At 39.9% G+C, this 20,790-nt stretch overlaps 2 protein-coding genes across 2 annotated transcripts in view; both read right to left on the minus strand.

Annotated features, from left to right (window-relative positions):
* Window positions 1–382: 382 nt before the first annotated feature.
* Window positions 383–16,037, minus strand: PWP2 (PWP2 small subunit processome component). Its single transcript, XM_066177073.1, has 21 exons — window positions 15,992–16,037; window positions 15,749–15,861; window positions 15,014–15,108; window positions 14,549–14,648; window positions 13,915–14,058; window positions 13,377–13,512; window positions 12,719–12,939; window positions 12,103–12,246; window positions 11,314–11,384; window positions 10,473–10,609; window positions 9,247–9,395; window positions 8,492–8,639; window positions 7,311–7,461; window positions 6,800–6,980; window positions 5,693–5,840; window positions 4,632–4,740; window positions 4,274–4,339; window positions 3,910–4,128; window positions 2,637–2,787; window positions 1,522–1,596; window positions 383–1,373 (listed from the first exon to the last, which is right to left on the minus strand). The coding sequence occupies exons 1-21, from the start codon at window positions 16,007–16,009 to the stop codon at window positions 1,226–1,228; spliced, it is 2,724 nt and encodes a 907-aa protein (XP_066033170.1). The 5' UTR covers window positions 16,010–16,037; the 3' UTR covers window positions 383–1,225.
* Window positions 16,038–18,127: 2,090 nt separating this feature from the next.
* Window positions 18,128–20,790, minus strand: part of TRAPPC10 (trafficking protein particle complex subunit 10) — a 37,872-nt gene continuing 35,209 nt past the window's right edge. Inside the window, exon 23 of the mRNA XM_066177074.1 lies at window positions 18,128–20,228. Within this exon, the coding sequence (XP_066033171.1) occupies window positions 19,990–20,228 (239 nt within the window). The 3' untranslated portion in view covers window positions 18,128–19,989. The remainder of the gene's footprint in view (window positions 20,229–20,790) is intronic.

Genomic DNA, 20,790 nt, shown 5'->3' on the forward strand with positions numbered 1-20,790 from the left:
AAAGAAAGGTAGTAAATTATCAGAGAGTGTCCAGAGGAGGGCAATGAAGATGATGAAGGCCTTGAGGAAAAGCTGTGTGGAGAGCACTTGGGCTGTTCAGCCTGGAGGAAACTGGGGAAACCTCATCAGCATTACCACCTTTAATATTTATTTATACCCCTCCTCTATTCCAACAGTGAAAAGCGACCAGGAAACAAATCCAGAAGAGCAGAATATGCTGAGAAAATCAATTCTGGATCGTTGGTAATATTTGCAGTATCTTCATTAACAAAGCCCTTTCAGCGTGTGGCTTGAAAGTATTACAAGGACAGACCCAATTCTTCGTATTCAGCTCCTCACTCATATTAGCCAGTTCTCCCATAATTCACAAAAACAAAGGGAATCAAAAGTTTCAGGTTTTAATGTGTTAATAAACAACATTAAAAAATACAATTAAGGGCTTTTATCAAAAAAAGGAAAAAATATTTAAAAAAATAAAAAGCAACAAACAAAAAAACCCAAAACACCAACAAGCCATGACATTTGTAACACATTCTCTTACAGCTTAAGTTACATTATTGAGCTGGTAATGTCCAAACAAATTTTCACTATGGTATCTCAAGGCTGTCCCATCAAACCTCGACACAAGTTGTAAAGCCCTGTAAATTTTCTCCAATAGTTGCTGCTGTAAGTCTTCATTTCTCCTCATTATGGAAATCTCATCACGTTTGGAGGTTACAGAACGAAGAAAACAGTGTTCCAGAAATATGTACATACTAAATCCAAGTAAAATAACATTTAAAGACCAGTACAATTACAATTAAGAAAATTTTTTAATCTTTTTTAAAATTTAGAGTCCAGCATAGGACAAGCCTGCACTATAAAATTCACAATACTTAATGTGCAAGGCATCTTTAATAAAGAATAAAATTTTTCCAGTCGTACTTCTAACTTCACTAAGAACACTTTGTTGTTTTCTTACTTGAAATCAGAAATTAGTAAAAAAAAAAAAAATCAGTTAACAAGAAATCAATGCTGTCAAGTTTACAGCCAAATGGTACAGGAAACAGGCCAAGGCCATACATCCATGGCATATCCTACATTTCCTTCACTGCCTCCCATGGAACTCCATCGCACCGTTAGGAACTGATGCCACTATGAGGGCCACTCATTCTCAGTGAATACCACTGCATAAAATACTGTCTGAGATTTTCTCCCTCTCACAAAGAGTAATTAGGAACTCAAATTATCCTTTATGAGCTTCTTGCATAAGATAATCACTGTCAGAATCCAATTCTTCTTCATCTCCTGGGGTTTCCTCTGCTGGACGTTTCATGCCCCGCTGCTGTGAAATGGCCAAGGTGTATTTGATGTTGTAGATGTTCCACTCACAGCTGTAAAAATAAACAGGAAAACGTTGTTTTCCTCCTAAAATAAAAACATCTCTAAAAGAAGACTGTCTCAAAAGTTTAAACAGCACACTGTCACCCCCCAGATCAGTCCAGGTTTTCGATTTGAACTTTGAAATGTAGCAATACATACAGTTTTGAAACATCTTCAAAGTGACGCTGGATGCTCTTCTGAAGGAACTGAATCATAGGGAGCAGCTTCACTGACCTTGGATGGAGAAAACATTCAATTTGTAGTGCAGTTCATATTTACGTATGGAAATCTAGAACTTTTCTGTACTCTCAAGATTTTAACAAGCATGCAACTTCAATGCCAACTTTTTAATATAATCCTAAAGAAACAAAAGCTTTGGAGTCTGCCCACAATGATTACACTCAATACAAGTAATATATTGTGAGAAATATTTTTTCTAAGGTCAAATTGTATCTTGAAGAGCTAATTCTGCTTGCTGCAGCAATGGCAGTTCCTTTCAGATACTCCAAGACTTTCTGAATAAGGGGGAACTTGTTTTAAATTGTCCTCTTCTACTTTAGCAGGAACAAAAGGAGAGATTTTGTTCCAGTCATTTCAGTAACTAAAGCACTAATCCGCATGTTGAAGCAAGGGAAGAGTTACACAATGCACTGGTTTTTAAATTGCAGGACTCCTTCTCAGATTACCTCTCACTTAGCCCATTTTAAATTTGTAAATTTGCCTGGTTTTGTTTCTAGAAGTCTAAAAATTCCCTATTAGGGGTGGGCCTAATATAATTCACAGACCAGGCCTGTGTAATTCTGAAGTCCTCCATAGGAAGGCAGAGTACCACCAGCTATAATCACAAGCTAAGTCTGTAAAAATGCAATCAATACCTGCACATCACCTTTCAGTTACACTTAAGATGCATTAACTGCTTAAAAACACAACTGCCAAAATCTTACCATCACTCCTGAAATCATTATGCACTTACTGCCTAAGCAACTCTAGGAAAGTTTCTTCTGTTGTATTTGAAATATGTTTCTGCAATATATCTTCATAAATCCAGTAAGGTATTCCAATTCTGTCATACACACTTTTTAGAATCTTTTTACACCTTTCAGATCAAGTCCAAACTGTAACTTTTACCATTAGTACAGAAGTTGTAAAACTGAAGTGTTGTAACTGTAGTGCATGAATTATCTAGAATGTCAGTAAATGTTAAGTAAAAGCCTTAAATTAACAGGTTTTTAATTTTAATATCTGTCAGCATCTTGACTTTCACGGGATCTCACCTTGTTTTCAGCTTCTGTCCATGCAGCATGAGCAACTTATGAGCCCAAATAAGATAGAACTCCAAGTGACAAGAGGTCTCAAATGCAGAGGCCAGGAACTCTAGTAACTTCTCCACATACAGGTCTGGCAGTGATGAGCAGACAACATCAACTGTGCAAAAAGAAAAAAAAAAAGCCCATAAAGATTCCATGGAGTTCAGTTACTATTTGGAATAACATGAAAGAGACCACAGGAAAGCATTAAGGAGAAGGAGAAGAAAGTAGCACTTTGGCAAGTGGTGGATATTTAGTGCTGTATTTCAGGGTACAGTACCACAATCTCTCAGGGGACAAATGTTCCTTCTTTGAACCTTCCAAACACTACTGTACTTAAAAGCAAGAAATCAACTCCTCCAAGTTCTTCCCCCTAGCAGAGTACTCTCCCAGCAGCTCTCCTTCAGAATTTTTACTTCCACCCTTTCCTCCTCTTTTCTAAAGTAACAGACTTCATTGTTGCTGCTCCTGACTTCACCCAAATTTCTGTATTCAGTGGAACTAGTTATGCACGACAATCAGAGGCAGAAAGCGATACTTGAAAAGACAGCAAAGCCACCTGCCCACACAGAAGTGTCTGAATGCTGTTACCAACTGCACAGCACAAAGAAACACAATTTAGAAGCATCCAAAATAATCTCACATATAACTAAATGACATCATTATATTTAATCCACTCTCAAAACCAGCTTTTGCTTAAGAAACAGGCACACAATCATCCTGTTAACAGTGGATTACAACAGCCTCTCCTCAGTTGTACTCTGGCCTTCCAATCATTTTCTAAGCCCTCCACCAGATGTTCTGGAGTATCAATGTCTTTTCTTGAGCTGTCAGTGCCAGAACTAGGCACAGCACTCCTGATGTGGTGCCACAAGTGTTCAACAGACAAGATTCATCACTTTCCTCAAACTGCTGATTACATCCTTGTTACTGGTTAATGGTCTTCATCACACAGGCACAGTGCTAACTCAGGTTCAACCTGATGTGGCCCTCCAGCATCAGCTGCTTCCAAGAAAAGACATCCAAAAACTCTGCTTGCACATCTAGGCCTGATAAATTCCATGCTGAAAAGTCACTAAATGTGCATGAAGTAGATTGGTAAAACTAAAACATAAATTAATAGTAAAAAGTCTACCATTACACCTCAACTTAGTAAAAAGTCTACTATTACACCTCAACCTGGGCGCACACATGTCTGTTTACAGCTAGCTCAGCCCAGTTTCATGGCAGATCCACTCACCTTCACTGCTAGGGACAGCCTCTATGACCTCCTGAATTAATTTCTTTTCATTCAGCTTGAAGGCCATGACAATAGCCACAGTGTATTCCTTCTGACTCAGTGTCTTGTGTATATTGCTGGGTGTGACATCAATATCCAGCTCAAAAGGATCAAAAATTAGCCCAGAGTCCAATGAATAGAGCAGGAGACCCTCTGTGGTGGTGGCTGCCCAGCTTCGTCCTAGAAGAGAAATAACAGTATTTAATAACAAAGAGGGGTGTTCTAGAATAGAAACAGACAAGTAATGATAATCCTCCAGTAGGATTCTTTTGCATGTTTTATATGGAATAGAAAAAAAAATCCTAAATTAATTGTTGATACTAACCTGTAGGGCAGAATCGCACACAAGTCACCCTTATTTCTGGTTTAAAGTGTCGATAACTCATGTCACCTAAAAGAGAAATTTAGAAGTGATTTAACATATTCACCACAAGTTCACAGTCTAGTCATCAACTTTGACTATGATATTAACATTAAATAATGCACAGCATGGTAAAACCTGGCAGAATTAAAGACTGGATAAGAAATGCACAGTTCATGTTCAGGAGATCCTACAGCTTAAGTGATGGGACCAAATTTTGTAATCCTGATTTTAAAACTGAGCTCGTCAAACCCTTCTTACTTGTGTCAAAGGTTCTGATACACATAAAAGTAGAAACAAGAGAGCAAAGCCAAAGCCATACCTCTTTTTACTCCAGGAAGAGGGATGGCAACACCTTCGTCACCTCCACCCCCTTCATCAATCAGAGCCATGCTGCCAAATTCAGTCATTTTTCTCCGATCTAAGTACTCCTGGAAAAATATGCAAGTTCCATTCACTGCACTGAATCTCTTCTCAAACAGCAGAGCTCACTTTAGACTGTGGTTTCACATTATTGTAACTTTGTTCAACTCCAGAGATGCACTGTTTGCTTCCTCAGCTGCAGCCCTACTCTTTCTGTCCTGCAGGTTCCATAACTGCACTGTGCCCATGCAAGGGCTCTGTGGCCAGAACACTGCAATGAGGTTTTAGGGACCTCACAATGTAAGTGAGATTTTAGGGACCTCCCTGACTCCCATTTCTAAATACCCATTCAAACAGGACTCTGTTTCAAGCTGGTTCACTTTCTTTCAAGCCAGATGTTGAGCTACACCAGCTCATAAACCACTGCTGACAAAGGATACTTGGAAGCAGAGTCAGACACAGCCTGACATGAACAGTGGAACAAAAATCCCATTACTTCTTCCCCCTCACCAGGAAGAACCGCATTCTTCCTGGTAAGGGGATGGTGAAATGGGTTACTGGAATTTTTTTTCCTTCTGATGTTTTTCATCATTCACTTTTGAAAGAATTTAATTTGGCATTTGGCAATATTCAGAAGCAGAGTTTATAAAGGTCAGTGATTTTGTTCTGTGTCCACAAAAAAAAAAATCCTTCATTTCTTTGCTAATACAAACTGACACCCTGGGAGCTTGCTTAGTACAAAATGTTGGTAATTTTAATTTTCACTTCTATTTTAAGTTTAGTGCCAACTAACTTAGTATGCTTGAGAGTTCTGCCCATTCAACACAAGCACTACAAATCTGGCAAGAGTTTCAGGAATTAATTCTATTCCAAGAGGAATATTTCCTTCCCCCTCTCCTGCACAAAAATAAACCCATTCTTAAAAAAAGCATTCATGAATCACTCTTAATGAGATTCTATATCAAAACCAAAGTCTTGTGGGGGTGAGGAAATGAAAAAAAGACTCCTGTGCTCACATACCTCCATTGCATCTAAAGAATAGTTGCACGAAATTTCAAATTTTTTCATAAGAATCTGTTCCTTGACATTATATATACAGACAAATTTTGACAATCCACCTGCCAGAATAGATTGACCATCTGCCGAGTAGCAGAGAGTTGTGAAAGATCTGGTAAAGAAAAAAAGAAAGCAGTTTAAATTCACTGTCACATCTGAGCTAAAAGACATGAGTACAATGTGAGGACTCAGAAAATAACCACTCCATGGAAAAAGCAGAGATCTTCATTCACATATTATATACACACACATAAATTTACTACAAAGCATTTGGTGCTTTACTATGAAGCACAGACAACTTAGAACTTCAACAGCTTTTTGAAATACTTCCATACTTCTGAATCTGAGTCACAGCTCAGTCAATGAGCTCTACCTATACCATGCACAGCACTAAAAAACAATCAGAAGAGCTACAGAAATACCAATGCCATGGCATGTTTGAAAGACATGGTTGAGAGCTCACCAGCAAACAATACTGCTTTTTTCCAAAACTTTTTTTTCCAAAAAGTTATTGTTTCTTTTTTTAAAAAAAATTTTGTTTTGACTCGAAGCAATATGGAAAAAAAAAGGGGGGGGGGAGAGAAAAGGAGAGGAATAAAACATTTCTCTGATATACTTCCGGAGAGCACACAAATTCAACTTGCCTTTAAACATTACTTCACATGCACAGCAACAGGTAATAAAACCCCATACTTTAATTACAAAAGCATAATAGTTTCTACACACTAATGATTGTATACTAGTATTTCTGTAAGAAGATATCTACTTAAAAACCTAACCCTTAGCAAATTAACACCTTGGCCTGAGAAATTAGTATTATGTTGACAACCCCAGTCCATAACTGATGAGAAGGAACACGTGCTCAGAATGATGGTGATCAGTGAGAGAACACAGCCAACTACAAAAGGGAGGCATCTAGATATCAGGCAATCTTTTGAAATCCAGCCTCAGAATCAGAAATATCTGAACAGCAGATGCACTCTAAAATCTTCATGTACAAAACAAATGGAAAAACAACTCAAAAGCAACCCAGCGTGGCACCCTCTTGTCACCGCAGCCCCCTGCACGTACTTGCCCTTCGCTGCTTGCTTGGCTGTTATTTTATCCAGCTCCTTCCTCCCCATCTGGAGGTCGTGCCTGCCCTCAATGGAACCAGTCTGCACTGCATTTTCATGATCCCAAAATGTTATCTGGCCGTTCAAAGCAGCAACCGCCAGCTCCTTGCCATCAGGACGGAAGGCAACAACAAGAACTGCGAAGAATTTAATGACAGTTAAAAATACAGGCAGATGCTTTTCTAAGAAAATGCCCTTAATTTTTCTAGGATCTTATCTCAGCTATTAAAAAAAGTTTAAGAGTAAAAAGTAGGACTACTTTTTCCTGTGAACAACATACATGTGTTTAGTTAATTATAGAGCTGAGCTACAATTAAATTAAAATACTTATTGCACTGTTAACAAGAGTGAACTTTTGATTCCCATTTCCATGAATCTCTCTGTATTTGACATGTTCTGTTGTTATTAACATATTTTACATAATATTTTTATATTTGATAAAAGATGAGAAATGAAACAAAAATTACCATCTGAGTTCATTATTAATGTCTCCTTAGTTCTCCAGCTATCCAACATATCCCATAATTTGACAGTCTTATCCCAAGAAGCACTGGCTAGAACACACTTCATTGGATTAAAGGACAAGCTGCTGATGGGACCCTCATGACCTGCTAAGACCTAAGAAGAGATGAAAAAATAACCTGGAATTAAGTGAAAGAAACTGAAATCTGTGTAGACTGCATTCAGTAAACTCCAGATATAGCCAATAAACCATGCCTGACCTCTCCTCATGTACTTGAGATCACTTTTGGACACAGGGCATGATACACACCAGTGATTCTCAACTTTTTATTTTCACAAGTCTTGAAAAAATTCCCTGAAGTGTTACCACTATATAGGCATTACAACCACTCCTACGCACACACCTTTAGGAATAATACAGTGTGCCATTTTTCTCCCTTCAGACCAACTGTGAAAAACCAAGCCATTGCTCTGAGAATTCACTATCTCCTGCAGCTGATAACACTTCAGAATAAAACCAAAAATAAAAACTGAGAATAAGAGTAAAAGAGATTTTCATTTCATGGAGCTCCTACTCCTCAAAAAAAAAAAAATTAAGGAAAGAAACTAAACTCAAAACTCTGGAGATCCAGTCAAGTTTGTCCTGAGTACTGAAGTGATCTGTACTCCATGGCTGTGCCAAATTAAATACATGAATCGCTGAACTCCTCTACTAGTACAAGATGTACAGGACTGTTTAAGAATTGAACATATAATTGAAAAATCATGTCCCTGCTCTGCTCCAGCAAAGCCCTTCATGAAATCTGCATCAGTCTTAATACAGCAACTACAATTTCTTCATTACTTGCAGGAAGTATGTGGAAAAGAACATCTCTGAGCAAGGAGGGAAAGACTCTCGTGCCCATGTGTTAGCTCAGCAATACTGGTGTTACTTCATCACCAGAAAGAGCTCATTACTCAGAAATTTTAAAAACTATTTCCCACAGAAATTCAGGCTGATCTCCACACAATAATTAAAAAACAAACAAACAAACAAACTGAGAGCAACATAGTGTACCTCCAGTTCTGGCTATAACAAAACACTTCATGTTGTATTGAACCCTCCTGACTAATCCCAAAGTTGCTGAGTATCACCACACTCCACAGAGCGTTAAATTCAAGCCCTCCCAACACTGTGGGTCCTTACATCCAGCAGCCTCCCACTCTGCATTGACCAGATGAATATTTCAAAGGAATCCTGGGAACCAGCTGCCACAATCTCACCACTGGAGTCCACAGCTAAACAGGAGAACTGACTTGGTCGTGGAGATGTAAAGGTACGGAAATTCCGGTACCTGTTGAAGAAGTGAAAAGAAATTGTGAGAACATTTCAGGTAGATTTAAATGTGTGTTTAACAAATTTATTTACAAAAGGAGTTCATTTGTTTTGTAAAGACTTCTAAGCTACATGCAGAAAAAAAATTGTATAAAATTAGATGTGAGGCCTCAGCATGATTACAAGATTCAGAAGAAGTATGAAAAAACCCTGCAGAAGTAGGAGACAGAAATACTCTGAAGAGCTTTCTTCTATTAAATAACACATGTCAATTTTTTAGAAACATGGGCTTATCTACACATCCAGCTCTGTGCGCAGCTGTATTATACTATGGAAAGTGTTGTTAGGCAAGTGCCTTCTCCCTATTTGAGTAAAGCCAGACAATGGTTTCCTTGGATTTCCAGCTTCTCTGAGGAAAGTTCTTCCAGAATTTTCTTCACAGAAACTGGATGGAGTAACAGCATTCCTAATAACTACCTATATTTAAATCAAAGGCTGAACCAAAAACCAGTAAGGCCGTACTGCTCACCTTCATGAGACTTCAAACAAGCAATCTGCTGTATTTTGGGGGGAGCGTGAAAGCTGAGGACTAAATGAGACACAAAAGCTTTCAGGCAAAGATTTACCTGTGCAGATCAAAGGCACGCACTGTCCCATCCAGGGAAGCACTCAGAACCACATAACCAGTGGAAGTGAAAGTTACAGCGGTGACACCACTGTTGTGTTCTGTAAAGGTGACAAAACAAAAGCTGCTTGAAGTGTTCCACACTTTCACCTGCAGGACAGACAGGAAAAGACTTCTTAGAATCTCCATCATCAGTAAAGAGAGAAAATAAGGGTAAGGCAGCAGCAGAGTAGAGAACACCTAATTCTAGAACTCTGCCACAGCATTAAAGGCTTTTGGTGATAGCAGTCAAGAGGCCACATATTATCACTAAACCTCTTAAGACAATTTTGCAACATAAAAATCTAAGCGGAAAAAGACACAAACAAAGTTGAAACAAAGTTAATTTTAAAGGAAAGTAACACTTGGTGAGCATCTTGAGCTGCCAAGCTTATACTGTCAAGTAAGACGGGTCAAACTCTAAAGCCATTACAGAAGTTACAACTGAGATGGTATTTCAGTTGGGGTTTCTTTTTCCTGAACAAAAACGTTATGCATTTAGCTTTCTGCAGTTTGGGATTTCTGGGTTTTGGCCCATTTTCATCCTGAATGGCAGAAGCCATGAAGCGACAGATCTTTTTCTGACATTTAAGAGTTTTGACAGGAAATCAGCTACTACTGTTGTCCCATTTATGTGCCAAGACATTGTGGCAAAACACCTTTTAAAATAAAAGTACCAGTACACACAGTCCATCATTTCAATGCAAGTCATCCATGAGAAGTTTATTTAAAGGAAAAATTAGAAGCTTCTGGAATGGTACATTTAACAAAAAAAATTGCACTTTTATAAATAATTTGAAATTAATCTCAAATCAAAAACAATTCTTAAAAGGGCAAGAAGTTGGGTGGCTGAAGCTGATTCATCCCAAAATATCATGGAACCATAAATAAATTAACACAATGAATTATTTTTGTGTTTTTGGTGACTGGACCTATAATAATTAAAAAATCACCTGCTAGAAAGCATAAGTGATGTGATTTGCAGACACAGGTAGTAAGAAAGCAGAATAGATATGCTTTAGAGAGAAGAATCAAAACATTTAAGAGAAGAGAAGATAAAAATTTATGGCTTTATAATAAGAAAAATACATACCAATAACAGTATCAGAGCTTTCTACATAAAATGGAAAGCCAAGCTGCTTAGTACATAATTAAAAGTTCTCATGCCAGCAATATTGCCTCACTTACTTTGCCATCCTCCCCTCCAGTTACTATGTACTGCCCATCTGGAGAATAAGCCAAGGACACCATGCTGTTGAAATGGCCCTGCTGCTTCAGCACGTAGGACTCGCTCTGCCACTCCCACACCAGGAGCTGACCCAGACCTATAAGCACAGCAGGATTAACCACAACCGTGAGCACACTGACCCTGCAAATGCAAGCCACAGAACACACAGTGCAAGCAATGTTAAAAAAAAGAAAAAAAAAACTGATGCAGACAGGTTGAATTCTGCATCTTTCAGTCCTAGTGAGAGCTTTTTCTTTTTATAACTTCAAGGCAATTTCCCCCATAATTTCCTCCATGAGCTGTTACTTGGAATAATGTTTTCAATACTACAACAGCAATGCTATCCACCAGTTGATAAATGAGCTGGAAAGAAAAACAGGGCTGCATGTAAGAGTAAAATTTAGGGTTTCATGCAAACTGTTATGGACAGGGTGGGAATGCTGGAACATCCAGGCAGGTTTGTAAAATGCCATGGGTAACATGTGGCAAAGCAAGAGAGAACAGCCCAGAATGAAAGCAGAAATTAACTGCAAGGGATCTGGGCTCTCCCTAACTCTGTTAGAGCTTTTCCATATAAAACATATATTTTTTTTCCTGTATCAAGTAAAATACTTTCCTGAATCATCAGAATTCTGTGAGGGATTAATTAGTGATATTTGTTTTACTATACCTAGACACCACAGAAATGAGACTAGCAATTAATTAACATTTGGAGTCAAAACTAGGAAGAGGAATTTGGGGCTCATGCCCACCACATTCCTTATTTTTCCCATGAATACAGACTAAAAAACACTGACAAACCTGAACATCCAAAAGCAATCCAGTCACCAGTGCAGTTGATAGAAATAGACGCTATCCTTTGGTCTGAAATACTGAAGTAAGAGAATTAACCAGTAAGTGTGATAAAACTTCAAGTCTAATATTCACTAATGCTGTTCAAGAAAGTTGTTTGACTGCTTTACTGTACTTCTGTATCACTGTAACATCAAAAACCACAAAGTTCATTGCTTTGTTCCACTCCAAATCATCAAACATCCTTAATTCAGAATGAAGGCAGAGTATCTACATCCCAAAGATGTACTTGCCAACAGAGAGTAAAACTCCCCAAGTTTAAGAAAATAAAATTAGGGGGTTTTGTACATGGAAATTGGTTAGCTGGCATCCTACAGCTATGGAAAAGAATTGATTTGATTTCTCAGTTTAGACACAATTTACAGATAATTTTACATATCCAGAACTTTCCAGCCAATATTCTCTACAAAGAAACTGAAAATATTAAAATGGACAGAATTAAAGAACTCTATAGCCAACAAACAGGAACTCCTAAGTAGTTTCCTTATTCAGACCTCACTTTCCCAGAATAAGGAGTGGAATTATATAGTATTTATTACATAAATTTATGATTCTGCCTTTTCAGAAATTACAGTATTAAATAGATAGTTGTGTTTTAAGATTTTTGTGCTTTTTATTCATCCTTCACTGCTTAACGTGATGCGTTCTCCACCAAACAAACATGAAACCCCCACAAAAAAACCTATTCCCTTCCCCCACAAAAACCAAACCAAATACAGTGACAACCCCATATCTCACCTCAAAGAGTGGATCAGATTGAAATCTGGAAGCTCATGGAGGTGAAAGATTCCAGAGGCAAAACCAGTGACTAAAAGGTGGGTTTTCTTGTGATAGGCTGCAGCTGTCAGGTTATTAAAATCTCCCTCCTTATTGAAAAAATACCTGGCACCCAAGAAACAAGAAACAAGGTGAATGTTAAAGAACAGGATATTGTTAGAGGTGCATCTCCAAGCAGCTCACCAAAGAGGCTGATGAACCATCTTTATGTCATCTCCTAAAGTCAACCAACCCCTTCTGGCAAGAAATCAGAGCCTCAAGACTTACAGAGGGTATTGTAATAAAGATCCCATTTATGCTTTCTGAGTTCCAAACAATGGCACACCATGAGTCAGTGTTTCTTTTATTGTTAAAATTACACTTGTTATTCTGAAGGTGAAAGCCAGTGCAAATCATATAACCAAGGTAAGACAGACAAGAGTTCTACCAGAACTACTTAAAATGGGATCTGCAGTAAATTTCTAAATCCTGGGCAGTTTTATACTGCTTTCAATACGTTTATAACAGATGAAAATAAAAGTGCAGTACAATAAATCTCCATTACAACTTTGATTTTTGATAACTGACAACCACTTACTTCGCAACACGTGAATATTTAACTTTATTTCTAGTCTCTTGTTCACTTGGATCAGCTTTCCCATGAATTTCTTCACCCTTTGGCTCTTCAAACAGCTCTTCATCATCTTCTGCTGCCTTCTTTTCCTTTGCTGCATCTTTAGGGGGCATGGGCTTCAAACCATCCAGCTCAGTGTCACACTGCCACACACACAGAGCTGCATCCTGGCTAATTGTGTACAGCTAGAACATAAACACACAAATCATTATTGTCCAATACCCATGCTCTGTGCTCTGCAAAAATATGAATTTGGACTTGCAGAAGGGTTAGCAAGTGTGCATTCTATCCTCAGGATGGAACCCAAGGTGCTTTCAACTGGGAGTTTTACTTGTGCTGAGAACTGGTGAATTATTTTGCCTGCCCTCAGAAAAATTCTGCAAGGACCAAAGGCAACTTGATTACCAGTCAACATTACAGCTAAGCTAAATAATTTTTTAATATTCAAAGCTTTAATGTTTTGGGGGAGCAAATTTAAACAAATAATCATGGCAGAGCAATCAAGAGACACTTCTGTATTTTCTAAATTCTGAGATACTGTCAAAATAGTCACCTAGAGATAAGATTCTGTATCCACTATTTTAATATTAAAATTCAAAGCATGTTGTGTGATTATACATACATCTAGGCTGTTCTCTTCAAAAAAGCAGGCAACTATGACATCCTTATGGCCTCCAAGAGAGTAGTAGATCAAGTTTGCCCATCGTTCTGCTCCAAACACCCACGTGGACATGTCCTTGCTACCCACTGCAAAGCATCTGCAAAAGAAAAGGCAATTCCAATTAGAACACTGGACTGCAAAACTCTTCACTGGGTGAAGAATGTTCTGAGCTCAAATCCACCAGCCACCATTTTATTTTACAAACAACAGAGCTGTAAGCTGAGGGTGGTGACTGTAGCAGAGGTAGAAGGGATTAAAACACATTCAGAAAGTCAACCCTGCTCACATTCCTAAGGCATGCTCCTTTTATGAATTACTATGCATTTTCAAGAAAGAATCCACTGTTGATTCCCAACACATACATTTTTTACACTTTCTGATCTGCCTGCTTATATTTTTTAATTAAAGACAGGTTTTTTAAAGCTAGTACAATACTTCAGAGGAAAGAAAATGGGACTGCAATGTGCATTCAAATATTAACACGTGCAGAACAACTCACTTGGAATCATCAGTCCAGTCAATACAAGTTGTTTCATCATATGGGCCATAGTAGGTTTTGTCCAGAACAAAAGCATTAAATTCTCTTTTCTTCCCAGGAGCATGGTACAGGTAGGCAAGGTTGTCTTTTGTGACCACAAATTTCCTGGCAAAAGGTGAGGGAAAAGACATAATTGCACACAAAGCTGATAAAGCAAACAACTGTTCAGTATAGATTGCCAGACAATGAAACAATGCAATAATAAAGAGGTTCCTGCACTATTGAAACAATAAAAATGGACTGCTTTTGAATGAAAAACAAAGTATTTGCAGATTGATATTGTCCCCCAACTTAAGCATTATAAAAGAGAAAACCTTCAGTAAAAATCACTGAAGTTGAATAATGAAATTATTCTCAAAACCTCAAAATAGAAGGAAAAGTTCAAACACTCAAACCAGGATATTCTATTTCCAAGGCTTTGCTTTCCTTCTTTTCTTCCCCGCTCAATTTTACAAAATGACCCTGACCAGCTCAAAATCTCCCCTCAGTCATGAACCGGAAACATTCCCAGATTGGTTAGGATGTCTTCATAATCACAACTAGTTTATGGGACAGTTCCTGCTGTTTTGTTGTAAAGCATGCACTCCTTACTTACTTGCCATCAGGAGAAAAGCTGACACTGTGAACTGGCTTGTGAAAATAAAACTCATGTATCACACATTTCCCAATCAAACTCACAAGTAAGGCAGCTCCCTCTGTAAGGGCAGAAAAAAGGGATCATGAGGATAACTGAGTTCCCAAAGAAATCATAACCCTAGCAAACCATTTCTTAAAAGGGGGGGGGGGGGGGGGAGGGGGGAACTTTTCAAGACAGTGTGCTTAATATTATTAAAATAAAGAAATACAATCCAAATTATAAGACACTATTCAAATTCTGTACACAAGTTATTTTTAAGTTCTGTAAATAAAGATATATATTAAAAATTATAACTCAATTTTTAAAGCAGCCCACTTCTAATTTTGTGTTAAGGTTGAATACCTAACAATACAGATTTCCTCCTCTCAAGGCTGCATTTTTACTGAATTCTTTTACAAAACAGACGTCTCTTTTTGCAAGTACCTTCATCAATTAGAATGGCAAGGCTTCCATCTGGAGAGAGCCCCACGCACACAATATTGAGCCGTGTAGCCAACGGCAACGTCTCACACTTGTTACTGCAACAAAAACACAGAACAATAAAACGGGATTGCAGGAAGAACATCTTCGGTGTCAGTGAAATACGGTTTGATACCTTCGTTAAGACCACAGAGACAATTTGGATGTGAAACCCCCACAGCTTGCTTTAGCTGTCACAATCGCATGAACACCAACCACGTGGGTTGTTGTGTTCATCCTTCCAGCCCAGGATGGTCTGTAATCCTACACAAGGGACAGGCTCCTGATGGGAATGCAGGCACAGGGAGCATCAGTCACAACTCTGGCACCCAGGAAAAGCTGATGATGCCCCAAGTTTTGTTATATACAAGACAGACGCGCACAAAGAAACCATACAACTAAATCAAACGCAAATCTATTTCTTCCCTTTTCATTTTTTTCCCCTCAGAAATACACCTTTACGTAATTCCTCTGCTATTCTCCACACGGGTGTACCCGCACAACACCGTGACAGGTATTCCACCAGGAAGGCTTCTACCTTTTAACGCTGAAGCAGACGCTTTCCAGGATATTTTAGCAGGCCGAGCATCCCGGGGAGCCCCACGGGTCGGGCTCCACAACCTCCTTAGAGTTTTATTCCCCCCGAGACCCCCGGCCTGGCAGCGCCAGACCCTTCCCCGCCCCTGGCCGCTCTCTCACTTCTTGAGGTCGAAGAGGGAGATCCTGTTGCCGACGGGGCTGAGCAGGGAGTTGCCATCGGGGGTGAAGCTGAGGTTGCCGCGGCGGTACACGGTGCCCAGCAGGCCGGAGAACTGCGGGGGCAGGAAGGGGCAGGGTTAGCGGGGCTGGGGAGATGGGGATCGGAGGGGATGAAGGGGAACGATGCCGGGGATCGGGGGGGGGATGATGCCGGGGATCGGGGCTGCCCCCGGCCCGCCTCACCCGGTACGCGAAGCGCATGGCGGCCACACGTGGGGGAACTGCGGCGCTGAGGGGCGGGCGCTGCGCCGCGATCCCGCACATGCGCCGGGGAGCAGCGCAGGAACGACGGGGAGGGAGAGAGGAGGGGAGGGAGGGAAGGAGGGAGGGAGGGAGGGAAGGAGGGAGGGAGGGAGGGAAGGAGGGAGGGGAAGGGAGGGAAAGAGGGAGGGGAAGGGAGCGGGGCTGCTGCCGGGGACTGTCGCTCCTGGGCGGTGTCCCCGCTCTGTGTCCCCGTCCCCATCCACAGCCCCCCCCCCGCCACCGCCGGCCGCTCTCGGCTCTCCCCAGCACCCGCCACGAGCCAGGGGAACTGTGGTTCTTTAAATATATTACGGTATTTATACTTTTTAGTAAATGCCTTGGGGTGACTGCGGGAGCTGGGCCTGTTAGAGAGGGCTGAGAGATCGCATCAATCCGTATAAACAGATCCCAGGGGGGTGTCAGAGGATGGTGCCGGACTCTTCAGTGGTGCCAGCATCAGGGTGAGGAACAATGGCCGTAAAATAAAACAAGGAGTTTCAACTCAACGTGAGGAAGAATTTCTTTATGTTGAGGGTGGCAGAGCTCCGGAACAGCTGCCCAGGGAGGACACGGAGCTCCCTCTCTGGAGACATTCCAGAGCCACCTGGATGTGTTCTGTGTCGCTGCTCTGGGTGGCCCAGCCTTGGCAGCGGGTTGGACTGGGCGATCTCCAGAGGTTCCTCCAACCCTGAATATTCTGTGATTCCGTAATTAGAGTGGAACAACACTGAATGCCCCGTGTATAGATAGGGGAGGTTTATTTTACAGCAGTTTAATTGCAGTGGAAAGGATGTTGGTAGCCGGTTTGATTCTTTTCAATGAAAGTGTAAAAAAAATCACAAAGAAAATACACAAAGAAATCACAAAGAAAATAGGAAAGAAAGGGAAGAAACGGGTAGGAGTAGATAGTGGAAACATAACATCACCCGTGGATCTAGTAATGAGACTTAAGTGTTGTCATTTCGACGTCCCTTGGTCAGAGAGATGGTCACAGTCTCGATTGTCTGGGGCTGGGAGCCCACAGGACAAAAAGTTCCTCGGGTTATGTACGTTCAGATTAGCGTTGGAACACCCAGATCCCTCCCCAGGAAGGGAATTCTTCGTGTCTGATGCAAGACTGGAGCATGCAGCACCTGCTGAGGGAGAGTTCCAAAAGGTGCCACGAGTTGCTCTGGGGTCCTTGGTGGTCTCAATTCCCCTCTCTTGGTCTTGCCTGCTCCACGACCCCACTTCTGCACCCACACTGGGGGTTGTGTGGCCAGCAGGGACCTGAACAGCAAAACTGGCACCAGAAAGATGCTGCCCTACCTTCGTATTTCCCATTTGAATGGTTATTGGTGTTTGAGGCATAGCAATCCATTAAATCCTTACTGTTTCTGCTCCTTCAGCTGCATCCTTGGATAATCACTCACAGGTGTTAGAGTTGCAAAATGTGGAATACAAAAATCATCAATAATCAAAATTAACTTAAGTCAGGATGTTCTTTGATTGTTGATCTTTGTATGCTTTCAAGCCTAATTAGCAAGGAAGGAGAATTAATCAGTGGTATAGAGAACAGCATCCCTTAGTTATGGATATCCAGGAACCAATGAGCTTTAAGGATGCAGTAAATCAAGATATGAATGTATGTTTTATGTAAATGTTGCTAACTTGGCAAAAGGCTCAGATCCAGGTATCCTATAACTGAATTATCTCCATTATAATACTAAAAGTCAGACCTACAGCGCAAAAAGACCCTGCCCAGGTGAAGACCCTTCCCTGGAGGATGCACAGGAATTAGCTGGGATTACACAAATTGTGTGGAAATTATTAACCATTCATAATAGAGGGCCTGTACCTGGGAGGTTGCCAACACTGAGTTTCTGTGTATAAATAACAGCAGGAAAAGTCTGGAGAGGTGTGCTGGATTTGTGGAATACTGTGGAGCTTCCAGGCTTGTGCAACTCTGAAATAAATAAATAATCAATGTCTCCCTCGAGTGTGTCATTGCACACCAGGTAACAAATCTGATTTCTGCAGTCAAAAGCAGCTTTAGTTAAAACAGATGAAACAATCACTCCTCCAGACCAAAGAGAATGCACAGCAGTGGAGAAGTCAATTTCTCTTTAAAACATGTATATTTAGAACTGTAACGCTTACAATTTCATTAAACAATCTTAGTACAATGTGTTTAATCTAACAGTATATTACAGAACAATGTGAAAAATGATTTAATAGCAAACCATGAAAATGGAATTAATAATACCTGCAGTGTCAAAGTCACTAACTTGTTACCTTTTCCAGTCAAAGAATCCCAGCAGTCATTCGCACTAAATGATGCTTTGGGTTTTATCCAAAATAAAATGGTATGATTTCCACAGAGAAAGGGCATTCCTTCACAGAAAGAAGATGCATAATAAGAACATTTTCAGCTAGCAGGTCTACTTTATACATCTATTTAGAATCTTTAAATAAAAAATAAAATCAAAGTAAAATGTTTAGACCAGTGCAGGGTGCCTATTCATTTTTCAAACTTCCTTGTGGTTCTTTTTGGAAAGAGGGTTTGTTTTTTATTTCCCCTTTGTAGTTTAGCAGAAGAAAAGAAAATAATAACAATGAATTTGTCTAATGAGCAGCTCCTCACTTTAGTTTTGCTGACAAGCATTTGATGTGGGACTGTTTCCTCTGTGGAGTCTGTTGACAACGCACCATTATAGATCTGCAAGTAGAAAAGGTCATTCTCACATTAAATGCACAAGTTTCAATATCAGAAGCAGGACATCAGAAGAAGTTGTAATTTTTCCAGTCACAGGTGAATTTGCAACATTCACAAAAATTACACTTTTTTTTTTTTTTACATTTTTTGTATTTACATTTCAGATATAAATAATGAAATTCTTTAAGTTACATGTTTTAACTTTGCTTCACGATTATTCTACATCTGCAAGCTTTCCTGTATCAAACCAACCTCCTTCTTTCATCATGAATGCACAAGTCTGGCCTCTAATCAGTAATAATTACACTAAGCCTTTATGATGAAAGGTTGACTGTTCAAGTATCACATCATACTGAAATTTTTGCCCCAATTTAAAAATTGGGGCATCAAACCAAGCCACTTGGAAATGGTAATAAAAGAAATTAATCTGGGAACTCAATAAGCCAAATAATTTATTATTAAATTCTATCAATATCTTTCTTTGGTAAGAAATATGCAAGAGGATAACCCAAAGCCCACCCCCAAAAAACCAAAAAAAATCATATAATATGTGACATCACAGTGTCTACTCTGTGAAGGAGAAAGCCTCAGAAAATTAAGGAATTTTGTTCAGTTAAGATTGCTTATAGCAGTAGCTCTTCCATGCATCTAAGTATGCAAATGATGGAAGTTTAATATAAAATTGCAATGGCAGGAATTAACAATGATCAAACAAACAAATAAAATAAAACCAAACCAGAAAAGCAACTGTTACACCAGTGAATGTGTTGTTGTATGCTCTGTTATGTATCTGGCACATGTGTGGAAAAGCCTGTAAATTATTACATAAAAATTCAAGATTTGGATAATTATATCATCCAACTCTACATTCTAAAATATGAAGGTAGCATGAAACAAATCTCTCAGCTGCCGGACAGAAAAATAAAGAAGTGGTCCAAAGATTTGGATTTTTTTTTTGCTTTTTGTCGCCCTGTGTTGGTTGTTGTGATGCAGGGATGTGACTGCAGGGAGAAAACCCAATAGCTGACACAAAACATACTAAAGTGGCAATATAAACTAGCTGACACAAGCCTCACTGTACATTGAAATTGATACAATTGTCTGGTGCTTCCATGGCCAGTACTCGCCGAGTGCCACCGGTCTCCTTGGAGTTAATGTTGCAACGAAGACTGAGCAGGTCATTATCCCATAAAGTGCTTTCAGATCCAGTTCCTAACAGGTTCCTGGTCTCCACTCCGAGCTGTCACGTGACATTGACCTCCAGAACGTGGTCGTCCTTGCTGGGAATGACAAGGATTTGCATCCCAGTGCTGCTGTTGAAGACCTGGCCCGGAGAGAAGGGCTGGAGGCGGGGCATGGGCAGACCCTTGTGCTCCCCGCTGGCTGTGGAATGCAGGCTCCCCCTGCTCCTGATACTGCTGCTGTCAGCCTGCTCATCCACATTCTTGTCCACAGACAGGTTGTCGTTTTCAATCCAGCTATCTGTTTGAAAACAAACAAAAAATACAGAGTTTTATTCTACCAATCAGCTCTAGAAGGTCATTTCAAGCTCTGACAGTCAGCTTAACACATGTTCACAGTTATTGATCACCTCTGCTGAGTGCACACTTTCAGCCAGCACCAGATGTAACAGAGTGAATTATACTGGTTTCAAAGGAAAACTTCAATAGAATGACCTCACATCTGTCACAAGCTAGAAGGATGCACACCAGCAGCTCCATTGACAAAAGCTATGTTGCTTCTATGAGTGAATTCTCACTGCAGCCCTGGGACTACTCATCAGTACAGATAAATAGTCTACATGGCCACGGTAATTTAAACTCTGCATCTAATCTAATGCCACAAATTTTCAGCAGTTCCTTTATTTCACATTCAATCCCTTGAAAACGGGGAAAAATTTCAAAGCTAAGGAAGACACACGCAATTTTTAGAGAAAATGGAACTGCAGGATTAGAGGGTTATCAAACAGTTTTCACTGTTACATTATTGCACTGTTAATACATATATTATAAATCCAGTGACAACTGATTTGTATACTAATCTT

Source organism: Chamaea fasciata, unplaced genomic scaffold (genome assembly GCF_029207755.1).
Source record: "Chamaea fasciata isolate MVZ Bird 193981 ecotype frontalis unplaced genomic scaffold, bChaFas1.0.hap1 SCAF_2, whole genome shotgun sequence".
NCBI lineage: Eukaryota > Metazoa > Chordata > Aves > Passeriformes > Sylviidae > Chamaea > Chamaea fasciata.

Excerpts from the sequence above, each read along its gene's own strand:
- PWP2 (XM_066177073.1), bottom strand. Across the intron at positions 8,640-9,246 it reads CGTGCCTTTGATCTGCACAG|GTACCGGAATTTCCGTACCT; the intron begins GTAAATCTTTGC and ends CTTCTTCAACAG. Across the intron at positions 4,129-4,273 it reads TGTGCGATTCTGCCCTACAG|GACGAAGCTGGGCAGCCACC; the intron begins GTTAGTATCAAC and ends TTTCTCTTCTAG.